Source organism: Drosophila nasuta, chromosome 3 (assembly GCF_023558535.2).
Source record: "Drosophila nasuta strain 15112-1781.00 chromosome 3, ASM2355853v1, whole genome shotgun sequence".
Taxonomy (NCBI): domain Eukaryota; kingdom Metazoa; phylum Arthropoda; class Insecta; order Diptera; family Drosophilidae; genus Drosophila; species Drosophila nasuta.
Window position 1 is genome coordinate 46784527 of NC_083457.1, and position 16240 is coordinate 46800766.

Below are 16240 nucleotides of genomic sequence, written 5' to 3' on the forward strand. Positions count from 1 at the left end.
AACTGCTTTTGTTTTAGTCATTTTCTGCTATGGCGTCGCTCTGCTTTGTGCTTATCAATTAACTAGACGCTCAACCGATTTACAGACTTGCAAAATCAGCTTTCAGTCAATCAACGAGGCCGCTGTTAAAACACACACACGTGTGGAACTTGTTTGCTGTTTGCTTTGTTTTGTGGATCGCATTTTAAGCATCGACTAACTTGCGACTCAGCTGCAGCTCAGTTGTATCTCTTCTCTTCGGTCTGCGGCTCGGCGAGATTGTGCAGCTCCACATTTTGTTGTACGACACATGTAAGGTCAGCATATTTGGGCTCTTTTTAATGCGTGACTATTGTCTGTTTCACTACTCAACCCAAAACATACAAAATCTGATGCAATACGCCATGGATTTTACGCCAAATGTAACTACGACTTTAGTTTCTTATTTATTAACTTTTTAATAATTTGATTAGCAGCCAAAAGTATTCTAAAATATAGTTGATGCTGATTTATTTTTTATAATTTTTATTTTATATAATTTGATTAGCAGATAAAAGTGTGCTTTTATACAGATTATTATGAAACGGATTAATACTCATTATTAGCTATCGGCCTTGCAATATGAACAATTATAAATTGTAAAATTTCAAAACTTACAAGGAAGTCATCAAGATATCTTTTTTTTCATAGTTCTATTTACAAATGTATTTAAAGATTTTCAGAAGAATATATTTTTTAGTAATTACAGAAAGCAGGGCTATAGATTCATTTTCCCAATTGTTAAAACAAAAAAAAGTTGAAACAAATTTTCTATATTTGTTTGCTAAAGGAGGGAGTCATTGAGAAAGTATAGTATGCTAAGATCTCTGTCGATGAATAAACTCGAGGTATATAATGACATAATGCTTAAGAACAATAAGTGCCAACTCTCAAGCTCTTTAAAGGATTGCATTATCCATTTCCATTTTAAGATGTTTCTTAGCAACTTTCTACAGAAATTGTGACAGGTGATGTTCTATATTCTCATATAATTAACATCATAGTTAGCTAAGGTAGCTTCAAGAAAATTGATTGAAATATGTTCTATAAAAATGTTATTTTATTTTAATTTATACAAATGAATTTACATGCAAGTTACTAAGGGACTAGAGCGCTGTCCATAATTATATTAATAAATATTGGATATAGTTTTCTGTTCTAATAATCCGAATAATATAAATGTTGTTTTCTTAATAAGGTATAATTTTGGTACCAAGAAAGGAGTTTAAAAAGATCTATCATATTAAATTGCGTCTATTATATACATGTTCTATATATTGATATAACGCTTATTATAAGTTTTAATTTCACCCTAATCTAATAAATCAAAAAAGCGTTCAATATTATTTCAGCATTTGAAGATAAACGCAAATAGATTTTATATAAATATTTATATTTATTTATTTAACAATTATCGATACAAATAAAATAGAGAGTTCGTGAGTTTATAAAAAAGTTCGATATAAGTAAATTGAGTTAATGATAATTGACTAACGATTAATTAGTAACTACCATATTGACGCCAGAGCGAGGTGAGCAGACCGCGTTTAGGCTTTGTTAATGCACTTGACTTCGGACGAACGTTCTTCAGACTGCAGCCCACGGGCAGGTTGACCTGCAAATCAAAGTGAAACAGATATAGATACAGATACAGATATATTGACATATATAGATACAACTACAAATATTCGTAGATGCGTTGAAGCCTTCATTCAATTGCTCGCATTACAGTTTGATGCGTTTTATGAACTTGGCCAGTGTCATTTAATACAATCGATCGTGACAACTTACAGATTGTTGCGATGTGACTCTGACTGGCTCCTTATCGGGACAAATAACGTAGGACTCATGGCCAGCGAAGAGACTGCTGTGTGTTTCCTGCTCCCCAGGATAACTGAGCCTTGCATGCGACGTTGTTGAAGAAGCTGAGGCAGCTGTGCGAAAAAGTATCTTTAGTAGATTGATAATTATGCATAATTATTAATATAAACTTACGTTTGACATGGATTATGAAAGTACACTGAAGAGTTCGTCCATCTGTTGTGGTTGCCTCGTATTTCACAGTGTGATCACCAGCACCAAACAACGCACCAGGGAACTGCAATAAAATTAGAATTAAAAGTCATACTTACATGCTTACTTATACTAGGGTCTATTATACAAACGTATTGTGTACTTTAAGATCGCAAACTAATTTTTATCTTTATAAATATAACAAAGTTTTCGATCTTACAATGAAAAAGGGTTGTTGATCATGGACAAATTTGGCAATCAACGACTATTTCGATTGTTTTATTTTTTCACAAAGTGTTATGCCCCCTAAAATATGCCTAATTTCGGCAATATTCTTTATTATTTCTACTTTGATAATGAAAGTGAGAGGTTTTATCGTAGTATGAATAAAGCATATTATTCTGAATTGAATTTGAACATTCTAATTACGTTAGCCACCATTATTAACAAATTCAAAGCTTTGTTTAAAATCTTCTGGAACAAATGCTTTTCATTAGCTTTTAAGACGATCATCGACTGCTTTATCTTTTAAGTCTCGCATGACTATAAAAAAATGATTTTATTTGAAAAGTATTTTTCCAATTAAAAATAAGTAAAAAAGCTACAGCCGGGTGTGCTCGACTTTGAGACATCCGCTACCCATAAAAGCCAAACAATGCGGTATAATATACCAAATAATTATACCGCAAAATACTAAAATAGAATAAACGGTATATTTGGTAGATTAATATAGTAAATACATTTAAAATATACCAAAGAGTATATACCAGATCGTCAGCTAAAGCAATTAAGCATTTCTAAAATAACTTCTAAGATTTTTATCTGATCGCAAACTATATACTACACTATACTATTTGCATTAAACAAGAAATTATAATTGGCCATCTAAAGGCGATCAAGTGCATTAAATTAAAATATTTATAACTTCCCCCATACATACCGATGACTTGAAGATCTTCAGGAGTTTGCCCTCGAAGCGCGGCTCTTCCCAAAGCACAGAACGCAGATTTTGATGCTCCTTCAGATGCACCTCAAACGAAGGCGGACAGTAGCTGGATGTGGATGAACCCAGATCAATGCGATTGCTCTCGGCGTGATGCGTAGAAGGCGTCTCTTTAACCAGGCTCTCAGCTGGTCTTGGCAACGTTGCATCCGTTAGCTTGGCGAATTTCTGGTTGAAGTTAAAGTCGGGCAATCTGGCGGGTTGACGGGGTGGCAATGAGAAGGATCTAAAAGTTTGCAAGGAAGCAAAAGGATTCGAATTCAATGTTGCTGGCGATCTTCTAATCGTGATGAGCGTTTGACAGCCAACTGATTGTTGAGTCGTCGGATCGGTTGCACGGAAAATGACTTTGTGGACTCCTTCAGGTAAATGTCCTTGCAGTTGCCTAGCCCAAGTCGGAGATGCAGCCACGTAGCGATAATCCGCATTTGTCGCCGGACGTTGGAGAATAACATGAGCCTTTGTCTGCTGTGGTCCCAGCATGATGACAACATTCTCCGGGCAAGTAATGAAGAGCTTGACACGAGGTTGCGGTAGACGAACAGATTGCTGTGGTCTCGAATGCTGTCTAAACGTTTGCTGCGCTTGCCAAGGAGCAACAATCCTTGTGGACATGCGACTGTCAAAGAGATTCGAGCCAAAAGGTTTGCACTCCAAGACGCTGCCCAAGCTCCAGCCATTGAAGCAGGTGGTTAACATTCCGGCAACTGGCACAAAGCCCATGTTGCACTGCAGGTTGCAGATGGTGCCGAAAGTGGAGGCGACTCGCGTGCAGTTGGCTGGGACGATGACGCCATTGCTGGGAGCAGGCAGTGGAGGACAAACACCAGCTGGTGCTGTCAGCTGTGGAGTTGTGTCTGTTAGCCACACGCCACGAGAGTGATGTGCGGCTGAATGAGCGAGGGAGATATCATTAGTTGAGAGTTTAGACAAAACAAGTAAGAAAGCTATAGTTGAGTGTGATCGATTATGAGATTTTTAACAATGTAGTGCGGTATTTACGTTAAAATATACCAACTGAATTTACCAAAAACTACTACTAAAATATACCAAAGTAAACGTTTGGTATAATGGTATACTAATATAATTAATTAATTAAACTATAAAGTTACTGAAAAATACTGAAAACTAGATAAAGCAAGGAAGAAATCTACAGTCGAATGTGCTCAAATATGAGATACCCGTTACAATTTTTTACCAAGACATTGGGGTATATTCATAACTACTGAAATATACAAAAGTTTACTCAAAATACTGTAAAAATACTTAAGCATATTGACATTTATATTTGGTATATTAATATACTATTACTGTTATACGTTATTATATATTAAATTAACCAAAATCCCTATTTAGTATTTCGATAAATTACTACTCCAGCCAAAGAAACTATGTTCCTGTAGTTTTCTTTTTGTTATTCGTTAAAAAAATAACTTTCTTAAGAACTAACCTTTTTATCTGATATGTTGTTATTCTTGTAAAATTACTATAGCTTTCAAATTACGCTTATTATTTGTTATTTTTTCGATTTACAAAAATGTAAAACAAACTTGATCTGTATTCAACAATAACATGTGCTGTCTCCCAAAAATTATACTTTAATCTCATGTAGTCTCTGAGATCTACACGATCTACACGAACAAACAGACAAAGGTCAATCGTTTCAGGTCTTCACGCTGATCATGAAAATACTTTACGGGATCGGAGATGCTTTCTTCAATTATAAGTAATTATACAATTCTACCATATGAGTGGCAGATATACATAGATATAAAGCTTGAAATACTTACGCACACACTTGTTCTCCTCTCCCTCCCAGTTGCCCGTGATGCCGCAGTTACGAATCTCCGAACCTAAGAGCACATAGCCAGCATTGCAACGCACCTTGCAACGCGTGTTGTAGTGCAACTTGCGCTTGTGGCGATACCGATTGCAATGCGCCCTGCCATTGGCTGGTGCCTCGAAGCGCACACATCGATCGCTGGGCAGCTGTGGGGCGATAGGAGTAGGTAAATCGGAATTGGAAATTGGTCTCGGAGCTGGCAGTGGAATTGGTCTTTGTTTCGGCAACTGATTTGATGTGAATGGTGGGAAAGTTGGAATTGGTCTCGGGGCAGGCAACGGTACTGGCGAAGGCGCTGGTTGTGGCAACAGATCCTCGCCCAGCGGGGTTAAAGGCATTGGTCGAGGCTCCGAGAGCGGTATCTGAGCAGGTGGCAAGCTTGGCTTGAGCACCTCGAATGTCTTGTAGCAGCTGCGCTCATCAAAGGACAACTTTTTGCCAGCGCCACACGAGCACTTGAAGCTGCCAGCTTCATTCAAACACGTCTCCTCGCAGCCGCCATTGTTTACCGCACATTCATCAATGTCCACACAATCCTGCGCATTCTCCGCTAGCTTGTAACCCGCGGGACAGGCGCACTTGAAAGAGCCTTGAGCATTCTCGCAGAGATGCGAGCAGCCGCCGTTGTTCACATGACACTCATCGATGTCCACGCAGCTGCCATCGACCCCGATCAACATTCCCTCGCCACACTCGATGGGCGAACAGCCTTGCTCCGACTTCTCCGTGCCTGGGGGACAACCGACGAGAGCAGGCCGACAACTGCGTTCATCCTCCTGCAGCAGATATCCCAAGGGGCAGCCACACTCAAAGCTGCCCGGTTTGTTGATGCACTCGTGTGTGCAACCACCTGAGAGTAAGCCAGCACACTCATCCACATCCTGGCAAGTGCCATCAGCCGCAAGTTCATATCCTCGATCACAGGCACACTCATGCGAACCTATAAGATTAATGCAAATGCCGCTGCAATTACCAAAATCGAGCGAACATTCATCAATGTCCAAGCAACCGAAGCCATCGGGAGCCAGCTCAAAACCTGAGTTGCAAGCACAGGCAAAGCCACCCGGTTGATTCAAGCAGAGCTGCGCACAATTCCCATTCTGCTGCAGACACTCATCATGATCGCTACAACTGCGATCGTCTGGGTTTAAAGTGAAACCCAAGGGACAAGCGCATTGAAAACTGCCCGGCAAATTGATGCAGAAATGCGAGCAGTTGGCATTTGCAAGCGAGCACTCGTCAATGTCCAAGCAAGCGGATGGTGATGAAGCTGCAGATGATGTTGATGTGACAAATGATTCATGAATGCGATTGTCGTAGCCCCAAGCGTAGCCCGGTTCACATAAGCAAGTATAGGAACCGTTTAAGTTCTCGCATTGCAGCGGCGGCTCACAGCTGTGGGTATTCTGGGCGCATTCGTCGATGTCGAAGCAATAATCGGAGGAGAGTCCTGGCAGCTGAAGCATCTCGTAGCCCGTCGAGCAGTGGCATTCATACGCACCTGGTACATTGTGACACAGCTGCTGACAGCCGCCGTTGTTCACCTTACATTCATCCACATCGTTGCAACTCTTGCCATCCTCACTAAGTACATAACCCTTGCTGCAAGCGCAGATGCCATTTTCGGCACTGCGGCAAAGCTGCTCGCAACCATTGTTGTTCACAGCACAAGGATCGGGAGCCACGCAAGCGTGTCCTTCAGGTTCCTGCAACGACATGCCACGCGGACACAAGCATTGATAGCCACCCGCTGTGTTGAAGCAGTCGTGACTGCACTTGTGTGTGCCCTGAGCGCACTCGTCGATATCCTGGCAGCTAAACACTTCGCTGGCATAGCCAGGAGGACACAGGCAACTGAAAGTGCTATTGTCCTCGCTGACCAGACAACTTCCTGGTCGACATCTCTCATGTCCCTGCTCACGACTGCAAACGCTCTCCAGCACCTCGCAACTGTGTGCGTCTTCACCTAGTCTGTAGCCCTCGGGACAGACGCAAACGTAACCGCCGCTCTCCAGGTTCTCACATTCGTGCGCACAACGTGTGCGATTCAGTTGGGGATTGTCGAGAGCCTCGCAGTTGTCCGGAGCGCAGTTGACTTGATCCTCCAGCAAGTGGAAGCCATCGCGACAGCTGCAACGGAAGGAACCGAGCGTGTTCTCGCAAAGCTGCTGGCAAACACGATGGGGAACATGCTCTATGTTGCTGTCGTCCTCCACTACAATGTCGCACTCGTTGATGTCCACACAGATGCTGCCGTCAGGCGAGAGCCCAAAGCCTGGATTGCAAGTTGGTTTGGGAGTTACAGGCACGGCTTCGGGTTCATCTTCGGGTTCAACTTTGAGTTCAGGTTGAGGCTCCGTCTCAACACCCTTAACAGGTTCCTCAGGCCCGACTTCAATTTCGTTGTCGTGCTCCTCCTCATTTGTTTGTTTGACAGCTTCTTCGTCCTCTTCCTTTTCCTCCTCTTCAGCTTCCTCCTTGGCGTTCAAAGCAATCACACAGCGATAGGAACCAGGCGTATTCTCACAGCCATTGGCGCACTCGGCAATCACTTCGGGCTGCGCACACTCGTCAATATCTGCGGAAAAATTTGGTGTTTGAAAGTTGTCATAATCAGTCTCGACTTCAACTACTTACCCACACAGGTGTTTCGAGTAGCTGCGTCAATCTCGTAGCCCTTCTCGCAGCCGCATTCGTAGCCACCGGGCAAGTTGTTGCAGATCTGCGAACAACCGCCATTCGACTCCTGGCACTCGTCAATATCTGTGGTGATGGGAGAGAATGTTGAATTTGTTTATAATTGATTTTAATAAGGAACAAAGTATCATTCGAGTGAGCTCGACTGTGATAACACAGTTATAAAACCGCTACTCATTTTCAATAAAATCAAATTCTACAAATATACCAAATTAATATACCGAAAAAATACTAAAGTATATTTGGTATATCAATCATACAATAAAACCATATTCCTAATATATACCAAATTAATATACCAACAAAATACTGAATAATACCAAAGTCAATATTTAAAATATTGTGATATTACTACATTGAAAATATACCATAGAATACAAATATACCAAATATCTGCATTGGCAACAAAGACCTAATTGTAGTTTACGTTTTTTGCCATACAAAAGTCCTTTGCTAAATAACTTCGACAATATATTCCATATATTTTATATCTTTTTAAAATTTTGTAGAAATTTCTATCTTTCATCTCAAAATAGATTTAGATTTTAGAAAATTAAACGTTCATTTGAACTGAACTGCCTGCGAACATCCATTTCAAACAGAGCAAAAAGGATCTGAAGATCTGTTTTTCTACGACCACTTAAAAATTTCTAAAATCAATAACAAATGATTATTTTTGAAATAATGTAAACATTAAATATGGTACATTAACTATGGTACGTACCTTCAACCGGTTCTACCTAAACCATACATATATTTATCTAAAGTTGCTATTTAATGCAAACAATTACTTAACAACTTCAGAAAGACATCCGCACATTCTCATCATCACATATAAATGTTTTTTAAACCTACCATGACAACTGGAATAATCCTGAGGATCCAGAGTGAAACCCTTATAGCAGCTACACTTGAGACGCGGTTCATTCTCTCCGGGGAACAACACACGCTCGCATTTTTGCGCACAACCACCGCGATCTTCACCGCAATTCTCGTCCAGCAGTCGAGGTGAATAGGGATCACTTGTGGGTGGGACAACAATGTTGATGTCGGTGACACTCTCAGTCACAATCTGTGTCTCCGTTTGATTCGTTGCATCAGCACTGGGCACTAATTCTGGCTCTGCCTTTGGTTCGTCAACGGGCACCACAAAGTCGGATTCGTTTTCTGGTTTCAATTCCACTTCGGGATGAGCTGCGGTCCCTTCATCTTGTTTCACCTGCGGTTCAACTGCAGTGTGCACTTCATTCTCAATTGCAGTTTGTGCTTCAGTCTCAACTGCAGTTTGTACTTCAGTCTTAGGTTCAGCAACTGTATCGATCTTCGGCTCAACAGTAGTTGGCACAGCAGGCACAGCTTCAGGTTGCCCTTGTGGCTGCTCCTCCTCGTCCTCTACCTCAACTGCTTCTGCCTCAACTGGCGGTGGAGGCGGCGGTGGCTTCACGCCCTCTAATGTATCGTACACTGGCTTTGGCGTCTCGGTTTCTTCCTCTACCGCTTCATAATCATTATAATTATAGTCATCGTCGTTGGCATTATCCCCGTCATCGTCATTTTCTTCATTATCGTCGGTGTATTCCACACGTGGATAACAAGCGGGCAAATCTCCCACCCATTGCTTGGCTCCACAGTACAAAGCATAATTCTGTGTGTTCTCAAACTCGTAGTTCTCGTTACACGCATAATACGCCACAAGAAAAACCTTCTCTCCGCGTCTTTTCCTTTCGTATCTTGCCACAATGCCGTGACTAATTTGTGGCGCCTCCACTTTTGCTTGAATGCAGCTCAAGTCGAGCTGCGGCACCAACTTCGCGGGCACATTAAAATCCTCGACAATGGCCAGCAATTTCTGTTTGCGTTCTGAATGCGTACCTTAAAAAAGAATTGGGTATAAATGAATTCCAATTGTATCTGACTTTTACTCACCCTTAGCTTTGAGGCAGATGGGAGGTTCGCCCTGCCATTCTTCGGTGTCCACGTTGCACAGCAGCTCCTTGGGACCTTTGAGAACATACCCCGAAGCACAGCTGTAGATGGCAGTGTTCACATGATTCGATTCGCTAACAAACAACTCTGCTTGGGCATGATCCACAGGCGGCGGTGTCTGGCAATCCTCATAGACGGCATTTGCAACTGTGAAAGAAAAGTTGAACTCTTTAAATAACTTTGGTAACATATTGAAATACAAGTTGAAAAAGTTTCTAATTAAAGCCACTTAATTTCTTTTAATTAGCTTCATTATATTTTGAAAAATTGATCTTGAAAGCGTAAAAACAAAATTAATATGTTTTAATTATTTTGGAAAAATAGATTTACCATATTAAGATGTTGTACTGTCAAATATTTTTTTTAAGATTTGCCAAAATGTTCTACTTAAGGCAATTAATTTACTTTAATAAACTTTGGATATGGAAAAGGAGATCTAGAAATATTGATCTTGAAAAATAATGAGATTTGTTAAGATGTTTTACTTTACAGTTTATATCTTAACATATAAAAGATTTAGTAACATTTGGAAAAATTAATTTTGAATCTGTAAAACAAAATTAATATTATTTAATAAAATGGAAAAAACCTTTTAAAAATCTTCTATGAAATTAATCTCTTTTAAAAACTTGTAAAAAGTGATAAGAAAAGTGGTAAGATATTCCACAGAAACATTTTAATCAAGTTTATCTCTTCTAATAATTTTAGTAACATAAGGAAAACGACATCTTAAAAATGTAAAAACAAAGTTAATATCTTTAAATGACTTCGAAAAAACAATTTTTATAAGATGTTTTACTGTGAAATTTTAAACCAGTTTATCTCTTCAAATCTTTTTTATTATTTGGAGAAATTGATCTTAAAACTGCAAACCAAAGTTAATATCTTTAAAATAACATGGACATAAACATATTTATTATAAAATTCTACTACAAAATGAAAGGTAGCTAGCTAATTTCCTTAAAACCTTGGAGAAGATGTTGTACAGAAAAATATGAAGCCAATTTACATCTTTTAATAACTTTTGTAATATAAGGAAAGGGACATCTTGAAAGCTAAATATTTTTCAATAACTTGGAAAAAGAGATTTGCTAAGATTTTTTACTATAAGATAAGATAAAACGAGTTTTTATCTTTTCAACACATAGTAACATATTAAACAAGAGATCTTGAAACATTATTAATAAAGTCAGTGGATCCTATTAAAACTTTAGCAACATATCGAAAAAGAGATCTGTAAAACTAAAACCAATGAATCTTATTAAAAGCTTAAGTAACAAAAGGAAAAAGAGATCTTGAGATGATTATAAAATTAAAGCCCGTGAATATTTTTCAAATAATTCGAGCAACATGATTGATCCCAAATGAAGGGGAAATCCAGTTGTTGAGTCTACCGCACAGATCATGAAGATATTCGCTAAAAATCATTTTCATTGTCGTTACGTTTATTTTTATCTGTTTTGAAAATTTACGAGCACGTTTTATGCTTCTCGTTTGGTAAATGCCGGCCGGTAATTAAGTGGTCTATTTGTAGTAGGATGGAGAGGGAAAAACATTGGTATATAGATGACATAGAAGAAACAAAGTGGCGATGAATCATCGATCTTTTCGCTATGAATTGTCTGTCTATACAGTACAAGTTAACATATATTCTTCGCTGGCGACACTGACGATTCGATATACTGACAATTAGTCAAGTTCGTAGGCGGCCAGCCAAAAAATATATTATAATCAGTGAAAACCAAAGCAGATAATCCCCAAAAGTATACACAGAGAATACAAATTATGAGATTGAAGAGTTTTCGATTTAAAAAATTCTTGAAGCAAAATTTCAATGTTAAAAAGATTTTGAAAGATTACAATCCTAAAAAATTCATGAAACAGGATTTCTATTTTGAAAAGGTCTAGAAACAACATTAAATTCAAAATCATACAGTATTTAGATAAAAAAATGTCTCAAATAATTCAGCCATTAAAGTAAAGATATCGTGATTTATACAAAATTTAAATTTGAACAACATTTTGAAGCAAGGGTTCTATTAAAAAAAAATTGTAATCTCAAAAAGTTCTTGAAATAAGATTTCAAAATTAAAAAGTTTGTGAAACAATATTACAATCCTAAAAAGTTATAGAAACAAGAATTCAATTTTGAAAAGATTGAGAAACTAAATTGAAAAAAATAAAAATAAATGTATACCCATGAATCTTGAATATGCAAAATTTAGCAAATAATTGAGCCATTAAATTTGGAAACAATATTTCTAACATAAAACATCAAACAAAAAACCAACTCAAAAATAATTTTGAATCAAGATTTCAATCTTAACAAAATTTTGAAACAAGGTTTCTTTCATAAAACTATTTCAATCAAAATTGCAATCTTAACAAAATTTGGAAACAAAATTTCTAACACAAACAAATTTAAAACAACATTTCAATATCAAAAAGTTGTTGAATCAAGATTTTATCGTAAAAATAATTTTAAGCCAAATTTCATTTATAAAAGACAACAAGATTTCGATCGCACTTTTGACATTAAAAATTTGTTTGCTTTTCCATAGTATCGAAAATATCGTTAATAATATAGAAATAAACATCTTAATACATGTTTTTAATCTTGAAATGTTCCAAGAATCTTTTTTTTAACATTATTTTCGAACATTTTATTTTCCAAAATTTTAATATGCTATATTCATATTCAAAAATTGTATTCCTTTTTTTAATTTAAATGAAAACTCTTAAAACAATAATTTTGAATCTAGGTAAAGGGAATTTTATTGTTCGGTTTCTTTGACATTTAAACTAAAAAACACAAGTTTAAAGATTTCTTTCTTTAATTTCCAAACTTTTCTGTCTGTGACACATATGAAAAATCAGCTACATGACAAGATAAACCCCCACGAGGCAAATGTGTCATGCAACTATCAGTCAGCTATTTCTTATGAATATGGCTCATTAGATATTAAAGAAAATGGTTTTTATGGCACGTTTTTATGTGTTTTTCGTTTCAGCATTTCCTCAGCTTGAAGTGAGTAATATTATTTGGACAGTGAAATCACATTTGTGACCAAGTTAAGGTCAATCAGAGGGGGTTGCAAGAAAGCACGAATGAAAACTCATATATCATATATCTAGCATATCTGAATGCAGTTGTGTTTCCAGCTGGTTGTCGACTTCCTGTGTCGCCCACTTACCTCCGGAAAATGCAATGCTGCTCAGCACACATAAAATCAAATGTGCTGGCGACATTTTTTTCGGTTGCCTAAAAATATTGTTTATTCCAATCGAGAATATTTCTCTTCACACCTTTGCACGTCGTTGGATTTGGGTTTAGTTTTTTTTTTTGTTTTTATAAATAACAAGACATTAATTAATTTTACTTTTCAGCAGAGAGACGAAGAGACGAGCGAGAGAAGGCTGAAAATATAGATGGCGAGGTGAAATAGGCTGGTATAAAAATCCATTAAGATTAAGGCGGCTTTATAAATAGCATGCGCCTGAACACGCACAACACTTATAGTCACATATATATGTATATATGCATATATATTTAAATATGCTGCTGGAATACGATTTTATACACTTTGGAAAACTGCACATAAATCACAATTCAACTCCAGCAAAACTTAATGAAAAATCTACTTAAAGAGTTTCAAGTATTTGAGCAGGTGAGTTCACAGAAAGGACACGAAATGTGGAGAACTATTTTCTAGGAAAAGCTAAACACACACCGTTCCCGACGACCGCCCAGGCAAGACTAAAGACTGCAGACTGAAGACCGAAGCGAAGGGAATCCAATGTTGTCTCCAAAATTGACAAGTGAGAAAGATACAGTGGAGTGTGCTCGACTACGAGATATCTGGTAACCATTTTTAATAAGAGCATAACAGTGCAGTATTATTTCTAAAATATACCGAATTAATATACCGAAGAAAATACTGGAATATACAAAAAATACTGAAATATATCAAGGGCTATATTTGGTATTTTGATATACCACATATAACCCTTGAAATATTTCAGTATTTTTTTGGTATTTTGATATACCAAATATAGCCCTTGATATATTTCAGTATTTTTTCGGAATATTAATTTGGAATATACCAAAAAGTGCAAAATATACCAGATTGTCGGCCAAAGCAACTTAGTCCCGTAGTAAGTCAACGTATTTCTTAAAAAAACTTCCACTATTTTTATCTGATCGCAACCAAATTTACAGGAATCAGACTGTAGTTATTATTGTGCCAAATTTCCAAATATTACGCTTTTGAATTGATTATTATTGATTTGCGGGGAAAGATTGGAAACAAACTTGATCTGCGTGCAAACATAACAAGTGCTGTTGACATAAAATTATGTCTCTATCTCTTATAGTCTCTGAAATCTTGGAGTTCATACAGACGGACGGACGGACGGACAGACAAACAGACAGACACGACAATATCGTTGGCTGTTGACGATAATCAAAATTATACTACTTCAAAGGGTCAGAGATGCCTCCTACTGCTTGTTACATACATTTAAATGAAGCACAACGTTATAATACCCTTCTACCCTATGCGTAGCGGGTATAAAAATATACTGAAAGATATATGCTGATCTTTTATGTTTATCATAAAGTAAATTAGCGCGAGAGCCGCGCACAAGTGTCGCCGTTGTCTTAGGGAGAGAACGATGAGGGACTATTTTTAAGATATATCATCATCATCATCATTCACAATGATAATTACTTCAGAGCAACGTTTCTCCTCTCTCTGTTCGCTGTGCGTGCTGCTTGCATTGAACTTGATCGAATGCATTCGAAATGGATTGTGAATGTGCAATGAGTTCTTCGCCCCCAACATGTCTAAAATATAACTCAAAATTAATAATCATTTCAAATTCGCAATTACATAAAGCGCATCAATCATTAAATCAAATAAGCCGCTAACAATTGTTTTATCTTGGCTATAACATGAGAATTACACACACACACACACACACACACACACACATATAGAGACAGAGACAGCGACAGCTAAATTGTTTTTAATTAAAACTAAATACGTTCTCGAATGTGGAATAAAAGTCGCGTAGGTGTGGTGAACTCGCGAGTCTTTTACTTATTTGGCTTTGCCACAAACATGTTTGCTTTTTGTCGCTATTTGTTGCGCTGCTACTTTTTATTATAAATTTTATACATATATATAGTTAAGTAGCGCACAAAGAGTTGATGCGACCCATATAGGTGTAGCACACTACCCCCAGTCCCCAGTCCCCAATCCCCAATACCAGCCACGATCATATAACAAATGAATTATCTACCCAGTGTGTTCAATAAAGTAAACAACGAATAGGGAGAGTCGATCTGTCAATCGATACCCTCTATTGCAAATAAGTTGTAAACTAGAATACTATAACTTATAAAAAATATACTACAAAATAGGAAAGCTTTTTAACAACGTATAATAAAATGAGTAAGCTTCTTAATGTAATTCTAAATTAACGGTAATCTAATAAGTTAATCAAAATATTTATATTAAAAATATAAAATATAAATGAAAATACTTTAAAAAGAATATTATAAAATTAGTTTGCTTCTTAATGTAATTATAGGTGGACTATAAAAAAAAATGTATTAAGATAAATACATAATTCAAAGATATACAGAAAAAAATATATATATGACAGAAGTTAGCTTCTTAATGTAATTATGAGTTAACTGCAAAATAATACTGTAATAATAATAATACTAAATATTTTAACGATACAAGCAAATATAAATAAACTGAAATAAGTTAACTTCTTAATGAATTTATAAATTAACTATAATCTAATTTAATAACAAAAATATAAATTAATATTGAAAGTATACACAAAAAAACTAAAAAGAATTTTATAAAATAAGCTAGCTTTCTAATGTAATTATAAGTTAACTGTGACAAAATACAATAAGATAAATACATATTTTAGGGATAAACAAAAAAAATATACAAATAAAATTATTTAAGCAATTCCTAAGTTAATTATAAATCAATTTTATTTATATAATAACAAAATATATCAACGATAACATAAAATACAAACAAAATGCAAACAAATCTGTTAATCTATATTACAGGGTATTGTAAACTATCTAAATTGCTTGGCGACTTTGTTTAGCTATCATTTGATTGACAAATTGTTTGTCGAATACCACACAAAACAATAAAATGTTTTAAGGTTACACATAGAATGAACTGGCTAAACAATGATTGACCCATTGACGGACAGCTGTGAGCGTTTTAAAACGCGCACAAAACGCACCCAATCTGTGACTGTGGGTGTGCAAATGTTTTTTATTGAGCATTGTTTTTGCAAGCTGACCATTATGGTCAGCTGTCAGATGTATCTCTAGCGACTATTTGTGCGAGTTTTCTTGCAAAAAGTAAATAATAAAAAATAGAATCTATGTAACGTGTAGGTTTCTGTGACGTTCTACGCGAAGTGTTCCAGATTCAGACTTGTTGTTTATTGCTCTATTTACATTTTAACTTTACCTTAGTTGGCAGTTGCGGAAATTGCTCAAGGGCATGCTCTCCGTATAAACAATGCAATCGCAGCTGTCTAAGAATCGCATGTGGAAATTTATGTTGACATTTTCCAAGGCGTCTGCTAAAGAGGGAAAATGTATTTTTGAGTGAAACTGAAACGAATTGTTG

General features: G+C 36.7%; 1 protein-coding gene across 3 annotated transcripts; it reads right to left on the bottom strand.

Moving 5' to 3' along the window:
- Positions 1–1418: 1418 nt before the first annotated feature.
- LOC132792834 (fibrillin-1) lies at positions 1419–13131 on the bottom strand. 3 transcript variants are annotated; one of them, XM_060802332.1, is made up of 10 exons: positions 12755–13127; positions 9501–9707; positions 8430–9446; positions 7515–7640; positions 6379–7455; positions 4825–5817; positions 2972–3924; positions 2014–2116; positions 1810–1952; positions 1420–1633 (listed from the first exon to the last, which is right to left on the bottom strand). In XM_060802332.1, exons 1-10 carry the CDS (start codon positions 12807–12809, stop codon positions 1520–1522), a joined length of 4788 nt encoding a protein of 1595 aa, XP_060658315.1. In that variant the 5' UTR covers positions 12810–13127; the 3' UTR covers positions 1420–1519. The 3 variants fall into 3 exon arrangements, with proteins under 3 accessions (XP_060658314.1, XP_060658313.1, XP_060658315.1); XM_060802331.1 differs by having other exon boundaries at positions 1419–1633; positions 4825–7455; positions 8430–9434; positions 12755–13131; XM_060802330.1 differs by having other exon boundaries at positions 1419–1633; positions 4825–7455; positions 12755–13131.
- Positions 13132–16240: the final 3109 nt, after the last annotated feature.